Source organism: Biomphalaria glabrata, chromosome 10 (genome assembly GCF_947242115.1).
Source record: "Biomphalaria glabrata chromosome 10, xgBioGlab47.1, whole genome shotgun sequence".
Classification (NCBI taxonomy): Eukaryota; Metazoa; Mollusca; class Gastropoda; family Planorbidae; genus Biomphalaria; species Biomphalaria glabrata.
The window spans coordinates 38,991,421-39,009,023 of record NC_074720.1 but is presented as its reverse complement, the minus strand read 5'-3'; the positions used below and the strand labels follow the sequence as shown (position 1 = coordinate 39,009,023).

The 17,603-nt window shown below is 34.4% G+C and overlaps 1 protein-coding gene across 7 annotated transcripts in view; it reads left to right on the top strand.

Annotated features, from left to right (window-relative positions):
- Positions 1-9,237: 9,237 nt before the first annotated feature.
- Positions 9,238-17,603, top strand: part of LOC106060940 (chromodomain-helicase-DNA-binding protein 1-like) — a 28,287-nt gene continuing 19,921 nt past the window's right edge. For 2 of the 7 annotated variants that reach the window (XM_056044830.1, XM_056044836.1), the window contains exons 1-10: positions 10,163-10,317; positions 11,246-11,326; positions 11,883-11,977; positions 12,396-12,508; positions 12,726-12,832; positions 13,379-13,499; positions 15,646-15,759; positions 16,247-16,397; positions 16,860-17,018; positions 17,212-17,307. In XM_056044830.1, the coding sequence (XP_055900805.1) occupies positions 11,911-11,977; positions 12,396-12,508; positions 12,726-12,832; positions 13,379-13,499; positions 15,646-15,759; positions 16,247-16,397; positions 16,860-17,018; positions 17,212-17,307 (928 nt within the window). In that variant the 5' untranslated portion in view covers positions 10,163-10,317; positions 11,246-11,326; positions 11,883-11,910. Of the gene's footprint in view, positions 9,416-9,971; positions 9,990-10,162; positions 10,318-11,245; positions 11,327-11,882; positions 11,978-12,395; positions 12,509-12,725; positions 12,833-13,378; positions 13,500-15,645; positions 15,760-16,246; positions 16,398-16,859; positions 17,019-17,211; positions 17,308-17,603 lie in introns of those variants that run through there. The other 5 variants (XM_056044832.1, XM_056044834.1, XM_056044833.1 and 2 more) reach the window with 5 other exon arrangements.

Sequence of the window (17,603 nt, the reverse complement as noted above, 5' to 3'; positions counted from 1 at the left end):
TCATGATTAACTTTGTGATACCTTTATATTAACTAATAAATCTGCGATTAGATAATTTTTTAGCCCAATTTCATGATTTTAGCTTTCTCAATACGCTGTGATCTAGTACGATATTTAGGGGGTCTACATTATAAAACAAAATTATTGTCTAGATAGACCGTAACGGTACCACCTTTTCATCGCCAGTAGTTCTCCTTTATAAACTTATTTCGCTGTAAATAAATGTTTAAACCTAAACAACTACCGTTACCGAAACTAAAGTATAATTCCTACATTATGAAAATAACTTTTTGTAAGAGCGATTACTTCGCACTTAATTTAAATACCAGGTAACTAATGAATTACCGGTACCGGGTATATGAAAAAAAAAATCCTAGCTACGCCCATGCATAAATCTAAATCTACTCAAGAGTATCGGAGATTTTCATACATGGTGGGAAAACTATTGGAGATGTTCATAATAAACCAATGCCAAGGGCGCTGAATTTAACTTCTTAATTACCAACGTAATAACTTCGATTCTGCAGTGCAAAAATCTACATAAAGATTATCATGTAACTTTTTAAAAACAAAACTTATCATTTGATATTTTTACAAAGCTATCAACTCACCCTGTCTGGTAAAAAGTTTGTATACGTTATTTCTCCCACACCCATTATCGGATCAAGCTGAAATTTTACCTGACAACACAAGAATCAATTTTAAAAATTAATTAATTAACTATTAGTACTGGTAATTAATTATTTTGTTTGTTGCGGTATTTCAAACAAGGGAAAGAATTTGCACGCAAAATCAAATATTCTAAGCCAGTGTTTCTCAGACAGTGGTCCGCGGACCCCCAGGGTCCATGAGACTACCGAAAGGGGTCCGCAGAAAGATGAAAATTGCATATAATTAAGAAAAAATAATGCTTCGCTAAAAAGTCCCTCCCTACTAGTTAATGTATGTATTAGGTATGTATTATTCTATATCGAAATAAACCAAAGATTTGAAAACATTATTTACTTGGATATTCTCGACTGGGTATTGAACAATTTTGCGCGTGGACAAACTCAGATCCCAATCTAGGATGAATCCATATTAATGCAGGAGCCTGCATATTGAAATATCCACAAAAGAAGAACGTAGACTAATATTTAAAAAGGAAACCACGTCAGAGGCGTACCGGGGTAGTAAGCAAAACGAGCGTCCGGGGCAAGAAACTTTATTGCCCCCCCCCCCCAATTTCCATAAACATCACATCGTGATATAGGCTTATAAATAAAAAAAAAAAAAGTGTGACGACATGGGCATTGTGTCCCCTTGACCCCCCCCCCTTTTTTTTTTTCACTACGCCTCTGTACCACTCTTTATGGTTACAAAAGCATATTCCAAATGTTTGTCCTGCATAATGGGTCATCGTAAAGAAGTTGTTGACTGCTATCGCGTCTGCTTATACTATGGGCTAATGAATTTTTGATCCAGAGAGCTCAGAGGGTTAGGGTAAACAATGTTATATCTAATGAACGCATAGTTAACACAGGGGCGCCCCAGGGGGCTGTGACATCGCCTTTGTGGTTCATTTTGTACACCAATGATTTTCAATCCGATAGTTCTTGTTGCTCCTTCACAAAATTCGCTGATGATGCGGCTCTTCTTGCCCTGCTCTCAGAGAGCTCAGACGTAAATGAGTATTTCAAAGAATTAGAACACATTGAGGAATACTGTAAAGATAATTTTTTATTATTAAATGTAAAAAAAAACAAAGAAATGATAATCGATTTTCGCAGGGACAAGAAGGAAAATGATATTGTTTCTGTAGCTGGAGAGACTATTGAAATTGTGCAAACCTTTAAATACCTTGGTACTATCCTAGACAATAAACTAAATTTTACTGCAAATACTGATTATATCAGCAAAAAAGGGCAGCAAAGATTACGACTACTAAGAAAACTGTCCTCGTTTAATGTTAGCGAAAAGGCCTTGGCTATGTTTTATCACGCTCACATCTGCAATGTTTTCAGTTTCAATATCACTGCCTGGTATGGCAATCTGAGCATTAAAAATAGGAATAAACTTAATAGAATCCTCAATGCTGCTGGCAAAATCATTGGCAAAAAAACAAACCCCATTTGGGCAGTTGTTTGAGACAAACATCTATAAAAAAGCTAACAAGATCCTTGAAATAAAGAATCACCCTTTGTGTCAGGATTTTGTGATTTTACCATCACAAAAGAGATACAAGACACCGATAGCAAAGACAAACAGACACAAACACTCTTTTGTTCCCCTGGCAATCAAATCATTAAATAAGAACAATCTGGTACAAACTTTGTCACATGTAAATTATGAGTGAGTCTGGTGTGAATGTACACTTTGGTTTCTTATAGTTATAATGTTTTTTGTTTGGTAATGCACAAATTGTAAGACAAATTTCCTTACGGATAATAAAGATTATTAGTATTATTATTATTTGATACAACGTGGATTCAGTGTCGTAATGAGCCTCATCGCGACTCTAACTTTGTGCTCGTTTAGATAGGCGTAAATACACTCATAAAATCTCATCAACCTCATACAAGTCTTTTTTTTTTATTTTTTAAACAAAAGTTATACTCTCAGGGAAGACTTCTTTCTTTTTTTTTTTTAATAGGCCTACATTTGTTACTTATATAATATGCATTTATGTAGCTTTTTCATTTCGAACTCATTTCGGGGTCTGTGGGCAACTTTTGTCCCCGGGTCAAAAAAAAAAGTTTGAGAACCTCTCTTCTAAGCTCTTTTCTAAGCTCTTCTAAGCTCACACAATTTCAATAAGAAGGAAGCAATAAACTTTTGTACTAGGACTTAAAACACATGGGCGACTAACTAGCGGTAATAAAAAGGATTTGATACGAAGATAGGCCTACACCGCCACGCACCGTGTTATTGTCATTCATAATGCTCAATTCTTTTAATGAAACTGACAACAGGAAAAAGTTCAATTAGACTCCAATTCTGATAGAGACGGATCCGGAATTGATATTATTAATAATAGTTTTTCTAGCGGTGCTTACAAACGTGTAATCTCAAGGTGTGTTAAAATGTCAAACTAATCTAAAAATGATTAAGTTTTCATGTTATTCTTGAATGTAGTGAAGTACCGTATGTTGTTCGTCTGAGATCTTATATCTTATCTTATATAATACAGACGTTACTTCAAAAAAGAAGATGATTACGTCCTACGCGTCATGCATTTAGTCATGCATATTAACCAATAACTTAAATTCTGCCAAGTCACTGGTTTTCCTGGCTAATCAATGGGGAGCGAGTTCCAAATCATTGCCCCATGCACTGAAAAAGCCCGCAAACTTTTTAGAGAGAAACCTGGCACAACTCAAAAGCCTATTAGGCCTCTCTGAAGAACATATGGAGTCATTCGTTCACTAAGGTACAAGGGCATTTCTTAGTTGTAGGTACACTGCATTGTACAATGTTTTACATGTTTCAAATGTTACTTTACATTTTTTGAAGGTACTTACATCTTAGCCCAACCTACTAAGGATGACGGGCGATGGCAGCAGGCAAGGTTCAAACCCAGGACCATCGAGACAACCTAACGACAGGCCATAGCACATGTCATGATGTCACACGACCTGGAAGCCATCCGTTATAATTATTCTATGGTGCAATACCTAAAGTCAGTGAAGAGTTCACAACCTTTTGTAGTTGTTAAGACTAGTTCATCTATAGATTCAAGGAGCAAGAAAGTTGAAATGTGGTCAAGACCACATGACTTATTTTGGCAGCTTTATTTAAATAAGGCTTGACATAATCTCTGAGACACAATGAAACTTGCAATAAGGCAGGGGTTCTCAACCTTTGGGTCGCGACCCTCTTGGGGGTCGGATGACGATTTGCCAGGGGTCGCCTAAGACCATCGAAAATATTGATTGTTATTGTCTATTCTTCTATTGCTGTATGTGTGTGTGGGGAGGGGGGTCGCTGCAGAGTGGGGGTTTGTAAAAAGGGGTCGCCGAGCTTAAAAGGTTGAGAAGCGCTGCAAAATAAGGAGAATTTTGAAAGATGGGAGAGTGGTCAAGCTGTGATGAAAGATCATATCTGTTCAATATTGTGTACTGGATATTAATTGTGAAAGTATAATAAGACAATTGTCTCAAATTAATTATAAAAGTCGGCTAATTATCTCTACATACGTTGGTGCGCAAAATGTTCAACTTTTTATTGAATACATGCGGGAATTCCCACTGAAGGGTGTTCAAAATAGACCTAATTTAATTGTAAGATTATTATTTAAAAAAAAAAATATGAAGATCAAACCAGAATTTTCATTATGTGGCCAATTAGCTAGTAATTTACTAATGTTCTTTCCAAAGATATTCAAAAACTGTCAAACTTCTTTAAAAAAAAAAAAGAAAGAAAAATCGTTAGAGCCGTTTTCGAGACCTGTGTCCACCCACCGCCCTCCTCCACACAGATCATATGTTTGTGAACAATGCTGATAAAAAAGGCAGGTTTCAATTAAATCAAACTAACAACACCCACAGCCTTACCTCCCCCCCCCCCCGCCCACCATTCAAAATAGAATGTTGACCTGCTGACATTGTAGTACCAGTACCGGTAAATCAAATGTTATAAGCCTGGCCTAATCATTTAGTTACTAATAGATGGTTGACTTAAGAATGAAGGGATATGATGAACATATATCAGCGTTTTATTTTTTGTTTTCCTTTCAGGTGCCGCTAAAACATGACACTCGAAATGGGGATGGGGAGATATGGACCACCATCTGAAATTGTCTAGTACCAGTACCGATAGTGTGCGTCGCACTTGGAACACTAAGGCCAGCAAAACCATGGACCACCATCTGAAATTGTCTAGTACCAGTACCGGTAGTGTGCGTCGCACTTGGAACACTAAGGCCAGCAAAACCATGGACCACCATCTGAAATTGTCTAGTACCAGTACCGGTAGTGTGCGTCGCACTTGGAACACTAAGGTCAGCAAAAGCTCCCTTTCACCAGCCTGAATTGGGCGGCGAGTTCCTCCTTCCGGCCACCCTGTCCGACGAGGGGTGAGACTCGGAGTTTGATTTTGTGTTCACATCCAATGGACGCGGACACTTCGGACTGGGACCCCCGTCGTTTTCCCATACCAGGCTAACCCTCTACATCATCAAGTCACATTACTCGTGGTCTGCCTTTGGGAGGCCTGCCTTTTGTTTTTTGCCGGTGAACAATCTTTGCTCCTCTGTTCTTCTTTCGAGGTGACCTACCCAATGTAATCAGTTCCATTTTATTCCCGTTACTATTGAGGGGTCTTCATATAGGCCTAGCTGATATATTTCTGGCTTGGCAGTGAGTCCTTCATCTGGTTTCCTTATGTATGGCAACCTTACCAATTAACAATACAAAATGACACACAGTCTCAACAGAGTCCCAACGTAATATTTGATGTGAAATATTAGTGTTCTCTAAAATATATAAATAATATAATACTAAAAAATGTAATAAAATATATAAAAACATTACATAATTGCATTTACTAATTTAGTAGTTCTGTCTGCAAATGTGTCAAGAAAAAAGGGGAGTTAACCCAATTTATAGTTTTTAATAGTGTCTTAGTTCTAATTAATACCCATGTTTTGAAGCTGTTAAAGGAAACAGTTAATTAAGCAAATTAAAGATCATGAGAATTGAGAAATCATCATCGATTAGGATTCTAGTCCCACAATAAGGCTAGGATAAAATACTTCTTTCTGAGTATATATAGGTACCTTTTTTTTTCTATTCGCCATATATTTCTGATCTGCGGGCGTTTGGGACCACAAAGATGGTGCCAAGACAACAGAGAGATCGTCTCGTTTTTCTTCTTCAAAACACAATTATGTTATTTCTGCTACTGCTCTCCTGTTATCAGAGCATCTAGACCTATAATGCAGAAATGTCCTAGTACCTTAGTTAACCTTAGTGAACTATTATAATCACTCCAGGTGTCCCCTTAGATATATTTTGCGAGCAGGACTGGATTTACCTATAGGCAACACTAGCTAAAGTTTAGGCACCCCCCCCCCCCCCCCAAGAAATTTTCAATAGTAATTATGAAATTTTTAGAAAAGATAGGGCTGATAATCATGGAGGAGTTCTTTTAGCAATAAAAAACACTCTTATAGCAGAAGAAATTACCTTACCTAACTCAAAAAATGTAGAATCAACATTTTGTAAAATTAATACCACCTCAACATCCCTAATAATAGGCAGCATTTACAGACCACCAAATTCTAGTTTAGAATACATGCAGGAACTATGTAATCAGATTACTACACTTAAAGAGACAAATAAAAATGCAGTTTTTTGGATTATGGGTGATTTCAACCTACCTGATATAAATTGGAAAACACTAACCATAGATAAACACCAAAACCTTAAGGACATAAATGAGCTTTTCATAGAAACTTTACACAACCTAAGTTTAGATCAAATCATTAAAAAGCCAACTAGATTAAACAACACATTAGATCTCTTCTTAACCAACAGACCTGGATTAGTAGTTGATTATGAAATTATCCCTGGTCTATCAGACCATGAGATCATAAAAATACACAGTCAGATAAAAGCAGTAGCCAATACAAAACCCAAAAGAAAAATCTTACTCTGGAATAAATGTAACCTAACACAACTACACCAAGCTGCACTAAACTTTCAACAAACATTCTTATTAGAAAAAGACATTAACCAACCAGTCGATGACCTCTGGAATTTCATTAAAAACCATCTTAAAAGCATAATAGAAAATCATATACCAACTAAATACACATCAAACAAAATAAATAAATGCTGGTTTAATAATAGACTAAAGAAGCTTTGTAAACAGAAGGAAAACCTCTATAGAAAATTTAAAGAAACTAATGCAGAAAGAGTTTACAAAAAGTATATAAAAATTAAACACTTAACCCAAAAAGTAAGCAGACAGCTGCAGAGTGAATACATAAACAATGTAATATCTAAAGATAACAACAAAAACCTATGGTCATACATTAAGTCTAAGAAAATGGAAACAACAGGCGTAGCGCCATTAAAAGATGAACATAACATAATACATAATGATAATGAAACTAAAGCAAACATTCTAAACAAATACTTTGCATCAGCATTCTCAGCCCCAGGAGACAAAGACATATTACTGAATTTGAACCAAGTAGACAACATAGAAGATATAGTAGTACAAGAAAATGGAATTCAAAAACTATTAGCCAACACCAAACCAAATAAAGCTTCTGGACCTGATGGTATTCCAGCTAGATTACTCAAAGAACTAAGTAATGAGCTAGCCCCAGTGTTCAAAATACTCTTTCAGGCTTCACTTAACCAGGGCAGAGTACCAAAGGACTGGAAAGAAGCTAATGTCACCCCCCTATTTAAAAAAGGAGAAAAATCTGACCCAGGGAACTACAGACCAGTATCACTTACCAGCATCACATGTAAAATCCTAGAACACATAATATGTAGCAACATCATAAACCACTTAGACAAACATAATGTCCTCACACCATACCAACATGGCTTTAGGAAATATAGATCATGTGAAACACAACTAATAGGACTAATTGATGATTTTTCAAAAGGTTTAGATAATAGTGAACAAATAGATGCTATCTTACTAGATTTTTCTAAGGCTTTTGACAAAGTTCACCACCATAGTTTGCTTAAAAAATTAAAATATTTCGGCATTAATGGTCCACTGCATCAGTGGATTAAAGACTTTCTGATAGGGAGAGAACAAACTGTAATGGCTCTAAATCAACACCGATAACAGTAAACTCAGGTGTACCTCAAGGTACAGTCTTGGGTCCACTACTATTTTTAATTTACATAAATGATTTACCAAATTGCATTAGTTCAGGAACAAAAGTCAGATTATTTGCAGACGATTGCATAATATATAGAACAATAAAAACAACACAAGACACAGATATTTTACAAAGAGAATTAGATGAATTACAGAAATGGGAATCAAATTGGAGCATGTCTTTCCACCCAGAAAAATGTCAGTTGTTAAGAGTAACAAAAAAACTAAAACAAATTAATTCCACTTATCTTATTCATGGCAAACCAGTATCACAGACTAAAAACGCAAAATACCTAGGTGTTATAATAAATGAAAAACTGTCATGGAATCCACATATTGATGAAACTACAAAAAAATCAAACAAAGCATTAGGATTTATTAAAAGAAATTTCTATAAATCAAATAAGAACATAAAACTAAAATGTTACTTAACCTTGGTTAGGCCAATAATAGAATATGCATCCTCCGTTTGGGACCCCTCAACTCAAGAAAACATTAAGAAACTGGAACAGACACAAAATAGAGCAGTGAGATTCATAACAAACGAATATTCACATTTGACTAGAGTAACACCTTTAGTAAAATCACTAAATTTAGAAAGCCTTCAGGACAGAAGGCTCAAAAGTAAAGTAGCAATCATACATAAAACACTGAACCATAATCTTCAAATACAAAAACAAAATTTAATAAAATACTCTGAAAGACACAAAGATAAAGGCACATTCCTCGTCCCATATGCTAGGACAAATTTGTACAAATACTCCTTCTTCCCTAGTGCTATTAGAGCATGGAATGGGTTGCCTGAGCTAGCCAGGAAAACCAGTGACTTGGCAGAATTTAAGTCATTGGTTAATATGCATGACTAAATGCATGACGCGTAGGACGTAATCATCTTCTTTTTTGAAGTAACGTCTGTATTATATAAGATAAGATAAGATTTAGATCAGATGTATGCCCTATAATAATGGATTTATATAGAGGGCCCCATATCACAAATAGCTCAGGGCCTCTTCAAGTCTAAATACGGCACAGTTTACGGGGCTCTTTTTATTTTTATTTAACTCCGTTGTAAAGCATGAAATTAACAGATTGGGAAATCCTCACCACTGCTGCGGAGAAAAAAAAAGAGATAAACGCAGATCTAGATCGAATTGATGCTTGACTAATAAATTATGAAGAGTAATTATTTTCTTTTTCGTTAAAGCAATACAAAAACCTTCGAGGCGCGATGCCTCTCGGACCGCGAGGCCGTGGATGGTTGCCAATGTCGCCTACGATACGTCTTGCGCTGCCTCTTTCCCAAGTGATCCTAGCGCACCATGGACTCAACTTCATTTCAAAACTTTCGGTTTACGCGCCATTTTCAGTGAACGGAATAAAGGTCCTCGGTTTTCGTCTATTATCCCTCCGCGGTGTCTTATGCTGTAAACTTGGTTCCTTAAGGCACACAGCGAGGCTCTTTTGTTCCCTTTTGGTTTCTCCTTTATCCTCTCCATGGAAAAACGCTGTTTGCGTGTAACCACATTTGCCACAACTAGTCAGAAATATGCAAATCAAGATGGCGAATACAGGCGACCAAAACCCCAAGGTATGTAAGAAATTCTGCCAGCAACTAACAATCCTCCTGCTTGAGATCTAGTGGAAGAATTTTCATCTGTTCTTGTCCATATATATGCCACCAGAGTTTCTATACTTTTGAAAATGTTGATAGTACTTGGATAGTAGCTTCACTAATTGCCTCGATTCTGTCCTCCCAATTCTTCAACTTGTTTGAAATGCCAGGCCTAGACTCGCAATGAGAAGATAATTTTTTGTGTGGTCACGGGATCAAGCCATCCACTGCCGTAGGCTATTGCGGGAGGATTTGGGCTAGGATGTAAAATAATAATAATAATCTTCAATTATTATGAAACACTCGAAACATGTAAAACAAATTAACAACAACAAAAAAACTGAATCTGATTTTTTAAAAAATATTATACGTAAATTTGTGTCAACCTATCGCTACTAATTGATATTACTGGCGTATAAACATACGTAGGCCCCTTAGATTAGAGCTGCACACACCGGATACGCCAAAAAGCTTGCTCTTTATTTTTGTCTCTATTTTAGACATTGTAAATCAAAAATCGCTTGTCTAGAGTCTAGATCTATATACACCGGTAACTAAATATATATATGATTAATTTATATTATATATCTAGGTCCAAACATGCCTAGACCTCTTTATGCTTTCCGGGTAAAATGACAAAAGTGAAGAAAATGTATGTAAAATAAAATGAAGAAAATATAAATAAAATAAATAAAAAATAAAACAAGTTTTCCAATGGTTATGGTAACCATAAGACGCTACCGAAAACGGAAGTACAAGAACTAGGGGAGGGCTTAAATTATCATATAGAATTATAGATTTAGATCTATTCAGATAATCTCGAGTTAGTAGGTTGTCATTTGTCTAGAGTTTTTAGAATCTAGACTCTACCATCTCTAGTGAGTTTATTATCTGGGTGTAGGCTGTAGCTAAATGTACTATCTAGATTCTGTTATCTAGATCTAACTAATCTAACTGCTCATGTTCAGTCAAGTTCAGTGTTGTCAAGTACATCATTCATCATGAATGATCATGATCTACTCATTAGACATTAAATAATTAGATCATCTGATCTAGATTATAACTATGATTAATCATTATAATGATTATATTAACTAGATGGATAGATATCAATCATCGCCTGCACATGCCTAGATAATAGTTAATAGACCTAATACTACTAATAGTACATTATTACCATTGGCTAGTTGCTATAAAGTTTTATAAAGTAATAAAGCTCTGTAATAATCATCATCATTATTATAAAATCTCTTTGAGTTTGAGACTAATAAGTTTGAATAAGAGTAATAAGACATAGCCTTTGAAATGGAGTCTGATTTTATTAGCAACTCAAAAATATTGATAATGAATCATAATGTGATAATGCCATTAAATTAATGGTCATTCTCTTTATTAAACGGTAGATCACTTAAAAGTATCTACCTATGACCACTATACTAGGAGTCCAGCTTAAAAATAAACATCAGGTTAAAGGTCTAGCTGCAATGTTTTGGCTGCCTTCCAACTAGTTTGTTAAAATGTCCCATTGTCACCCAATGAATGTCAGGCTCTGAGACGGGTACTAAATAAATAGAAGTATAAAAACTTCTAGAATGATAATTTTGATTCTATGAAAAGGTTCCATGCTTCATTATATAAGCATAAAATTGCAAGATCACATATTATTATTAATATTAGAGGAGAGGCTTCATTTTTATAACTGCTGTTGGTGAAAGATCCTTATTCACCTTCGTCAGAGTCAACAAAATATTTAGCTGTTTACATAGCTGTTTGGTTTCTTATCATCTCATCTGTCTTTTGTCATAGGGGTGCTGTAACAGTTCTCATAATCACCTCCCTCCACTCTTGTCAGTCAGCAGCTGTTCTTAGCAGAAAATCAAGAAAGAGGTTTGTCCATTCTTTTATGTATGTATTAGCAACAAGAAATACCATACACTCTTCCTTATTCTTCAAACTTAAAGGCAATGCTTTATTAATAATAATTTTAAAAATTTGGTTCTCTTTAACCTTCTTTTATATGAGCCATAGTGTAGTGAATCCAGGTCAATACAGTCTCTTGATTAACCCCTTAATTTGTCTATATAAAAGACATATTAATTTGAAAAAAATTTGTATGAATTTTTTGAAAGACTTTCAGTCAAGAAATATGAATGTGCAATTTTCTGACTTGGTGTCCAGCATTTTATAAAGTATTTGCATTGTTCATGATGTACAGTGTTTTTTTAAATTATTATTACTATTGCTTGTATATAGCGCTTATTCCATGCTCCTATAGCATGTTCCATGTGCTCAGATCCTATCTCTTTTCTATTAAGGAGGTAGAGTGTATGAGGTTTTGGAATATACATTTTATTTAATGTTCATTAATGTTTTGGTAGATTTAATTGTTAGCAAGTGTTGAGGTTTTCTTTTTTTCTATTTTTCTGTTTATTTTTCCTATCAGTAAAACTTTTTTCAAAGAATCAAATCAAATGGAAGAAGTCTTGAATTCTGCAATATTAACAAATGAGGAATTACAGAAATTTAATTGGAATACTGGTAACTTGTATTAATTTCATTTTTTTTTAAAAGCTGTTTGTTTTGTTTTACAAGTTATTCCAGATTTTAAAATGATTACATCCCAGCCCTAATCTCCCACATTACAGGGGGAATGGCAGTGGCTGGTTTCAAACTAAGGACAATTAACTCCATTGAGACCACAGTTCAGAGCCCATATCACATGACCAAGCAGCTATCCACATGATCCTTTTTTAGCTTATGAAAGCAATGAAAGATTTCTTTTCAAGACTCGGAAGTTCTTAAGATGCAGAACAATGATGGCTGTCTGCCAGATTGTAATCCAACAGTCCCAGGTTCTAAACCTCACTACTGCCATTCCTTGTTATTATGCAAAAGGTTTGAAAAAATACATTTATTATAGCAAAAATATGCTAAGATAATGTCTTTTATTATACAGAACTTAACTTGAGACCTTATCAGCTCAAAGGAGCATCTTGGCTGCTGTCATGTTATGATGCTGGTCGTGGCTGTATTTTAAGCGATGAAATGGGATTAGGAAAAACATGTCAAGTAAGTTATTAGTTTAACATAAGTTTCTAATTAATTTGTTTTCATTTCATCGAATACACAATTCTTTAATTGAACTAGGCCTACGTTTTTTGGCGGAAAAGAAATTGCATGTTACAAATATTTAAATAGTGTTGTATTAAGAAATATTTGTTATAATTTGTTTCTATGAAATGAGTAAATATATAATGTAGTTTTATATTATCCACCATCAATTCAGGTCATCGCAATGCTCACAGTCATTAAAGGTAAAAAGAACAAAAATCTTCCATACCTTGTTGTCTGTCCCAGATCTGTATTAGAAAATTGGAAACAGGAATTTCAAAGGTCAAGAATAGAACTTTAGATAATAAACTAATTTCTTTGTATAGCTTTGAGAATAGAATAGACTTTTGTTTAAATTGTATTTTTCAATAATAGAACTTAAGATAATAAGCTAATTTTTTTTTTTATAGCTTTGAGAATAGAATCTAGACTTTTGTTTAAATTGTATTTTATCCTCTTCAATTTTGTTTTATTCTTAAAGTTTCAGTTGACATTCCTGGTAAATTACAATTATACAGCTCATTGAGTGGGTAAAGGGTTTAGCTGTGCAATAACGTTTCTCGGGTTGTTATTCTAGTTTTGTTGATCAGGGTATTTCAAATACATTTTTTATTGGCCACAAATGCCTTAACTTAAAATTTTTTAGTAATGTAAATATTTAGATATTTAGTTAAACAATGACTTGGTTTTCGTGGATGACACTTCAGTTTAGCTCTTAGAGGTTTGAGCTTATAATTATTATTTTTATAACATAATCTTTTTTTTAGATTTAGCTCTTAGAGGTTTGAGCTTATGATTATTATTTATATAATCTAATCTTTTTTCTAGATTTAGTCCAACATTGAAGATTCTGACTTACGTTGGAAATAAAGAAGACAGACATAAAATAGCTGAAGAAGTTAAGGCAGCAAGTAATTTGTCATTTGACCTCCTACTAACAACTTACGAAGTATGTCTAAAATTTCACTAAGTTAATATAGTAAAAATGTTTCTTATTATGATGATTTATCTTAAATTATAGTGTAAAAAAATGTGTTAAGCGTAGAAAATTAATCATGTGATGGGCATCAAATTAAATGTAAGCAAGTTGCATATTAATAGAGTTTAGAGCTTTTAGTGCTGAAATAAATTATGAATAAACATGACATGTAACATATAATAATAACTGCACAAAGGTACCAAGGTTATTGAGAGAAGAAGGTGAAGAAGCCCCAAGGAGGATTCAAACTGACCATGACCCGTTGCCTTCGCCTAGCAGCAGATTGAGGGTGGGCTCAGAAGTGCCCTATATTCTCAAGTACAATGATGTAAACCATAGATCTTTGGTTTAATAATCCAACACTCTACCACTAAAGCACCATTCCCTCGAGCCATTTTTACAATGGTACCCCGTCAAAATAGCGCCGACAAAATAGCGCAGAAAAAAAAATATTTTAGTCATTTTGAAAGAAATACTTCAGATATTGTAAAATATGAATAGTGCCAATATTTTTTTTTGTTTTAAAGTTATCATAATTTTTCAGTCATTTTGCAGGAAACACTTTAGATATCTTAAAACATAAATAAGCAAAAATAAAAAAAAGGGAAAATGAATAATTTCAAAATATAGCATTTATTTACATTATAAAAGTGTACTTAGAAAACACACAAAGATACTTGTCAAATGTACACACACACACACAAACGTTCACAAAGTTAAATTGTAGGAATTGTTACGTAGAAATCCCATCACTGGCTTGTTTCTGTACATTGGCAATATAGCTGCAAGTCGTCTGTTAAGTTGGAGGTACTTTGTCTTGCTTGCAGCTTTACTTCGTTCTCCAGCATTGTACTTCAGAATCTTGTTCTCAGTGTTCTCCTGTTCTCTGAGGAAGTGAGAGATTATTTTGTACACATTAGGGTGATGACCGTCAATAGACAGCTGAAATGCATGGTGCCATCCCTCCACTGAATTGTTTGTTGGTGTAGATTGTTCTGTACACAATCTCTAACATTCCATTATGCTATCAGAAATCTTGGATTCACTCTGTGGTTTCGTCCCTGTCGACCAATATAGTTGTCCTCTCAATAGTCATACAAATTCCTTACGCCCTGTTTTGATTAAAGAAAGATGCCGCAGATTTCTGATTATAGTATAAAACACTTTTGTATTTCCAATCCTATTTTGTCGGGTCACCATATTTCAAGATCCTATTTTTAGCAAGTTATACTTTTTAATCAAAGGTTAAAAAAGGGAATGATTTAAAATTTAAAGTACTCGTTTTCTGTAAATATTGCATAATTTCAGATGTTTTAATATTGAAAAAGATAGAGACATCAACAAAAATGATGCCCTTGACATTAAATTACTAATAATCCGGTACTTTTATACACATCATTTATAAGTCCGCGTTATTTTGTCGGGAAATTTCGCGCTATTTTGTCAGCGCTTTTTTGACTGCGCTATTTTGACGGGTCACCTTTTACAATTCCTCTTTTCAGCTTGCAAAGTCTTCATTTGAAAAGGTCAGAAACAGGAAAAACCTGGACAAGGTTCTCAAAAATAGCGCTAACAATTTTCCTAGAAATTTTACAGTTGATAGTAAAAGCTAATTGGCCACACTAAAAAAAACTTTGAATATTATAATTTTTTAAAATATTGTCTTTTAAAATTATTTTTTTTCTAGACAATATTTATCTTGAACAGACATAGTGGGAATACCTGCTGTCTTCATTAAAGAGTTCAATAAATAAATAGATGTTTAGGAACATTTTGTGCACCATCTTCTAAGTCTGGATCTTTAAGCCTATCATTAGAATTTTATGAACTAGTAGATTTATGGAATAGCTTAACCAGGATTTTGGGGGTGAGGCGGGGTAAAAATCTTTTATTTTTTTAAAGATCTATCATTTATTGGTTATTAAGAGCAAAATAATTGCTCTTATCAAGATTGGTCAGCAGTATACAGGAGGAATTGTCTTTTTTAAAGAAATCTTTTTTTTTAATGTTATGCTTGATATTACACTACATTCTTTTTTTAAACTTCATCTACCAAAATTTATTTCCAAATCTCAAATGGTTAAGTAAATGATTTTTTTTGGCATTATTACCACAGCTATGTTTAAAGGATACAACATTTTTACAAAGCTTAGCTTGGGATGTCCTAATTGTAGATGAAGGACACAGGCTCAAAAACAGTGAATCTTTGCTCCATCAAACATTGCAGGAGGTAAGTAGGTTATGATCATCACTGACACGTTCTGATTCACTTAACCAATCTGATTTGTTATAAGTGTCTTAGTTTGAAAAACCTAAAAGCATTAACCTGTCATCATAAACCTTCCTTTTGTTATGGGGCAGTCTCATAAAGGGGAACAGTGATTGTTTTTTCATTGCAGATGAAGGCTAAACATTTTAACCTCAGATGGACCATGTCATTGTTTTCTTGTTTATTTGATTTATATGTTCGAATGTTCGTTCAGAAATAAACATTACTACGTTAGAAATAGCCAGCAGGCAGGGTTTGAATTGGAACAATTGTGATGACAGTCTGTAGCATATACTGGGCAGCTATTCTAGGGATAGATGAGCGGCTAGTGAAGATTTAAAAAATTTATACCATATTTTATATGTCAAAACACTTGAAATGCCAAACATTGTAAATAATTAAATGGAAAGTGTATTTATTTGTATTGTTTGTTTTTTTTCTTTCCCAGTGGGACATAAAAGTTCACATTTTACTGACAGGCACTCCAGTACAAAATAATCTACAAGAGCTATATTCACTACTTAATTTTGTGGACAGTTCAAAGTTCAAGTTGTCAGGGTCAGAAACATTTGTGGAGAAGTTCTCGTCTAAAACTCAAGGTGATTTAGATCAATTGTATTCCACTGTGGGATGTGGTGGTAGAGGAATAAAAGTGATTGGCTGCTGATTTGAGGGTCTTTAGTTTGAATCCAAGTGAAGACATTTTACAAGACAACCAATATAAAGAGGTGATTTATAACTGTTGAAGGCCCAGAATGTTTAACGACTCAGTTGTGCTTATTTTGCTTTTGAAATTACTTGAAAATACTACAGAAAATTTATTGGTGATCTATTTGTTAAAAAACACCAATTATTAATTGCAAATAGACATTTTCGATTCATGTTTTATAGATAACCCTCTTGAGTCCATCCTTAAAAAAAAATCAGTTTTCTCCATCAGGGCTTAAACTAAAACCTTTAGATTGGCAGCTTAACCACTCAACCACTTGAATATGTTAGTAGAGTATTGTATCTCTCATAATATTGTCTGCAATTATTTTCTTGTTTGTTTTCTGTGGCAGACGTGAAAGAGCTTCATCAACTTCTGGCCCCGTACCTTCTGAGAAGAACAAAAGACATGGTGTTGCCAGATTTACCAGAGAAAAGTGATATTATCTTGTACCATGGTTTGTCAAGTCTACAAAAGAAACTCTACAAAGCCATTCTGGTCAAAGATATAGGTATGTATGCAGAAAATTGTACAATTAGGTTTTCCATTCAAACGTCTCTGTGCCAGATTGCACAAAAAACTTTAAAAACTTTTTTTTAGAATTCCTTTCTTTTTGTTTATATGTGAGTTTTTTTTCTTCTAAATTGGTTTTAAAGTTAAAAAAAGCAGTTTTCTTTAATGAGAATGTTTTTTGAACTCTTCAGATGTGTTTGAGAGTACTAGCAAGTCGAGCCAGACGCCTCTGAAAAATATTTTAATGCAGCTGCGTAAATGTGCTGTTCACCCATATTTGTTTGACAGTGAGTAAATAACTTTCAACATTGACTGAATGTTTACTTTATCTAACATTGACAAAGTTAACTTTTACTTTCATCTATCATTGACAGAAAGTTTGCTATCATCTATCACTGACAGAAGAAAAGTGGTTTGATTGCTGGGACAAGTCCCAAAAAGCCACTGGAGTCTGGGAGCGCATGAGGCGCCCTGACCGCATTTACCCATGGTGGAGGCTGTCCAGCCCTGAGCAAGCTATTATAGCACAGTGCAGGACAGGCCATTGTCCTGTTGGCTCATATTTCTCACGGCTTTGGCCATA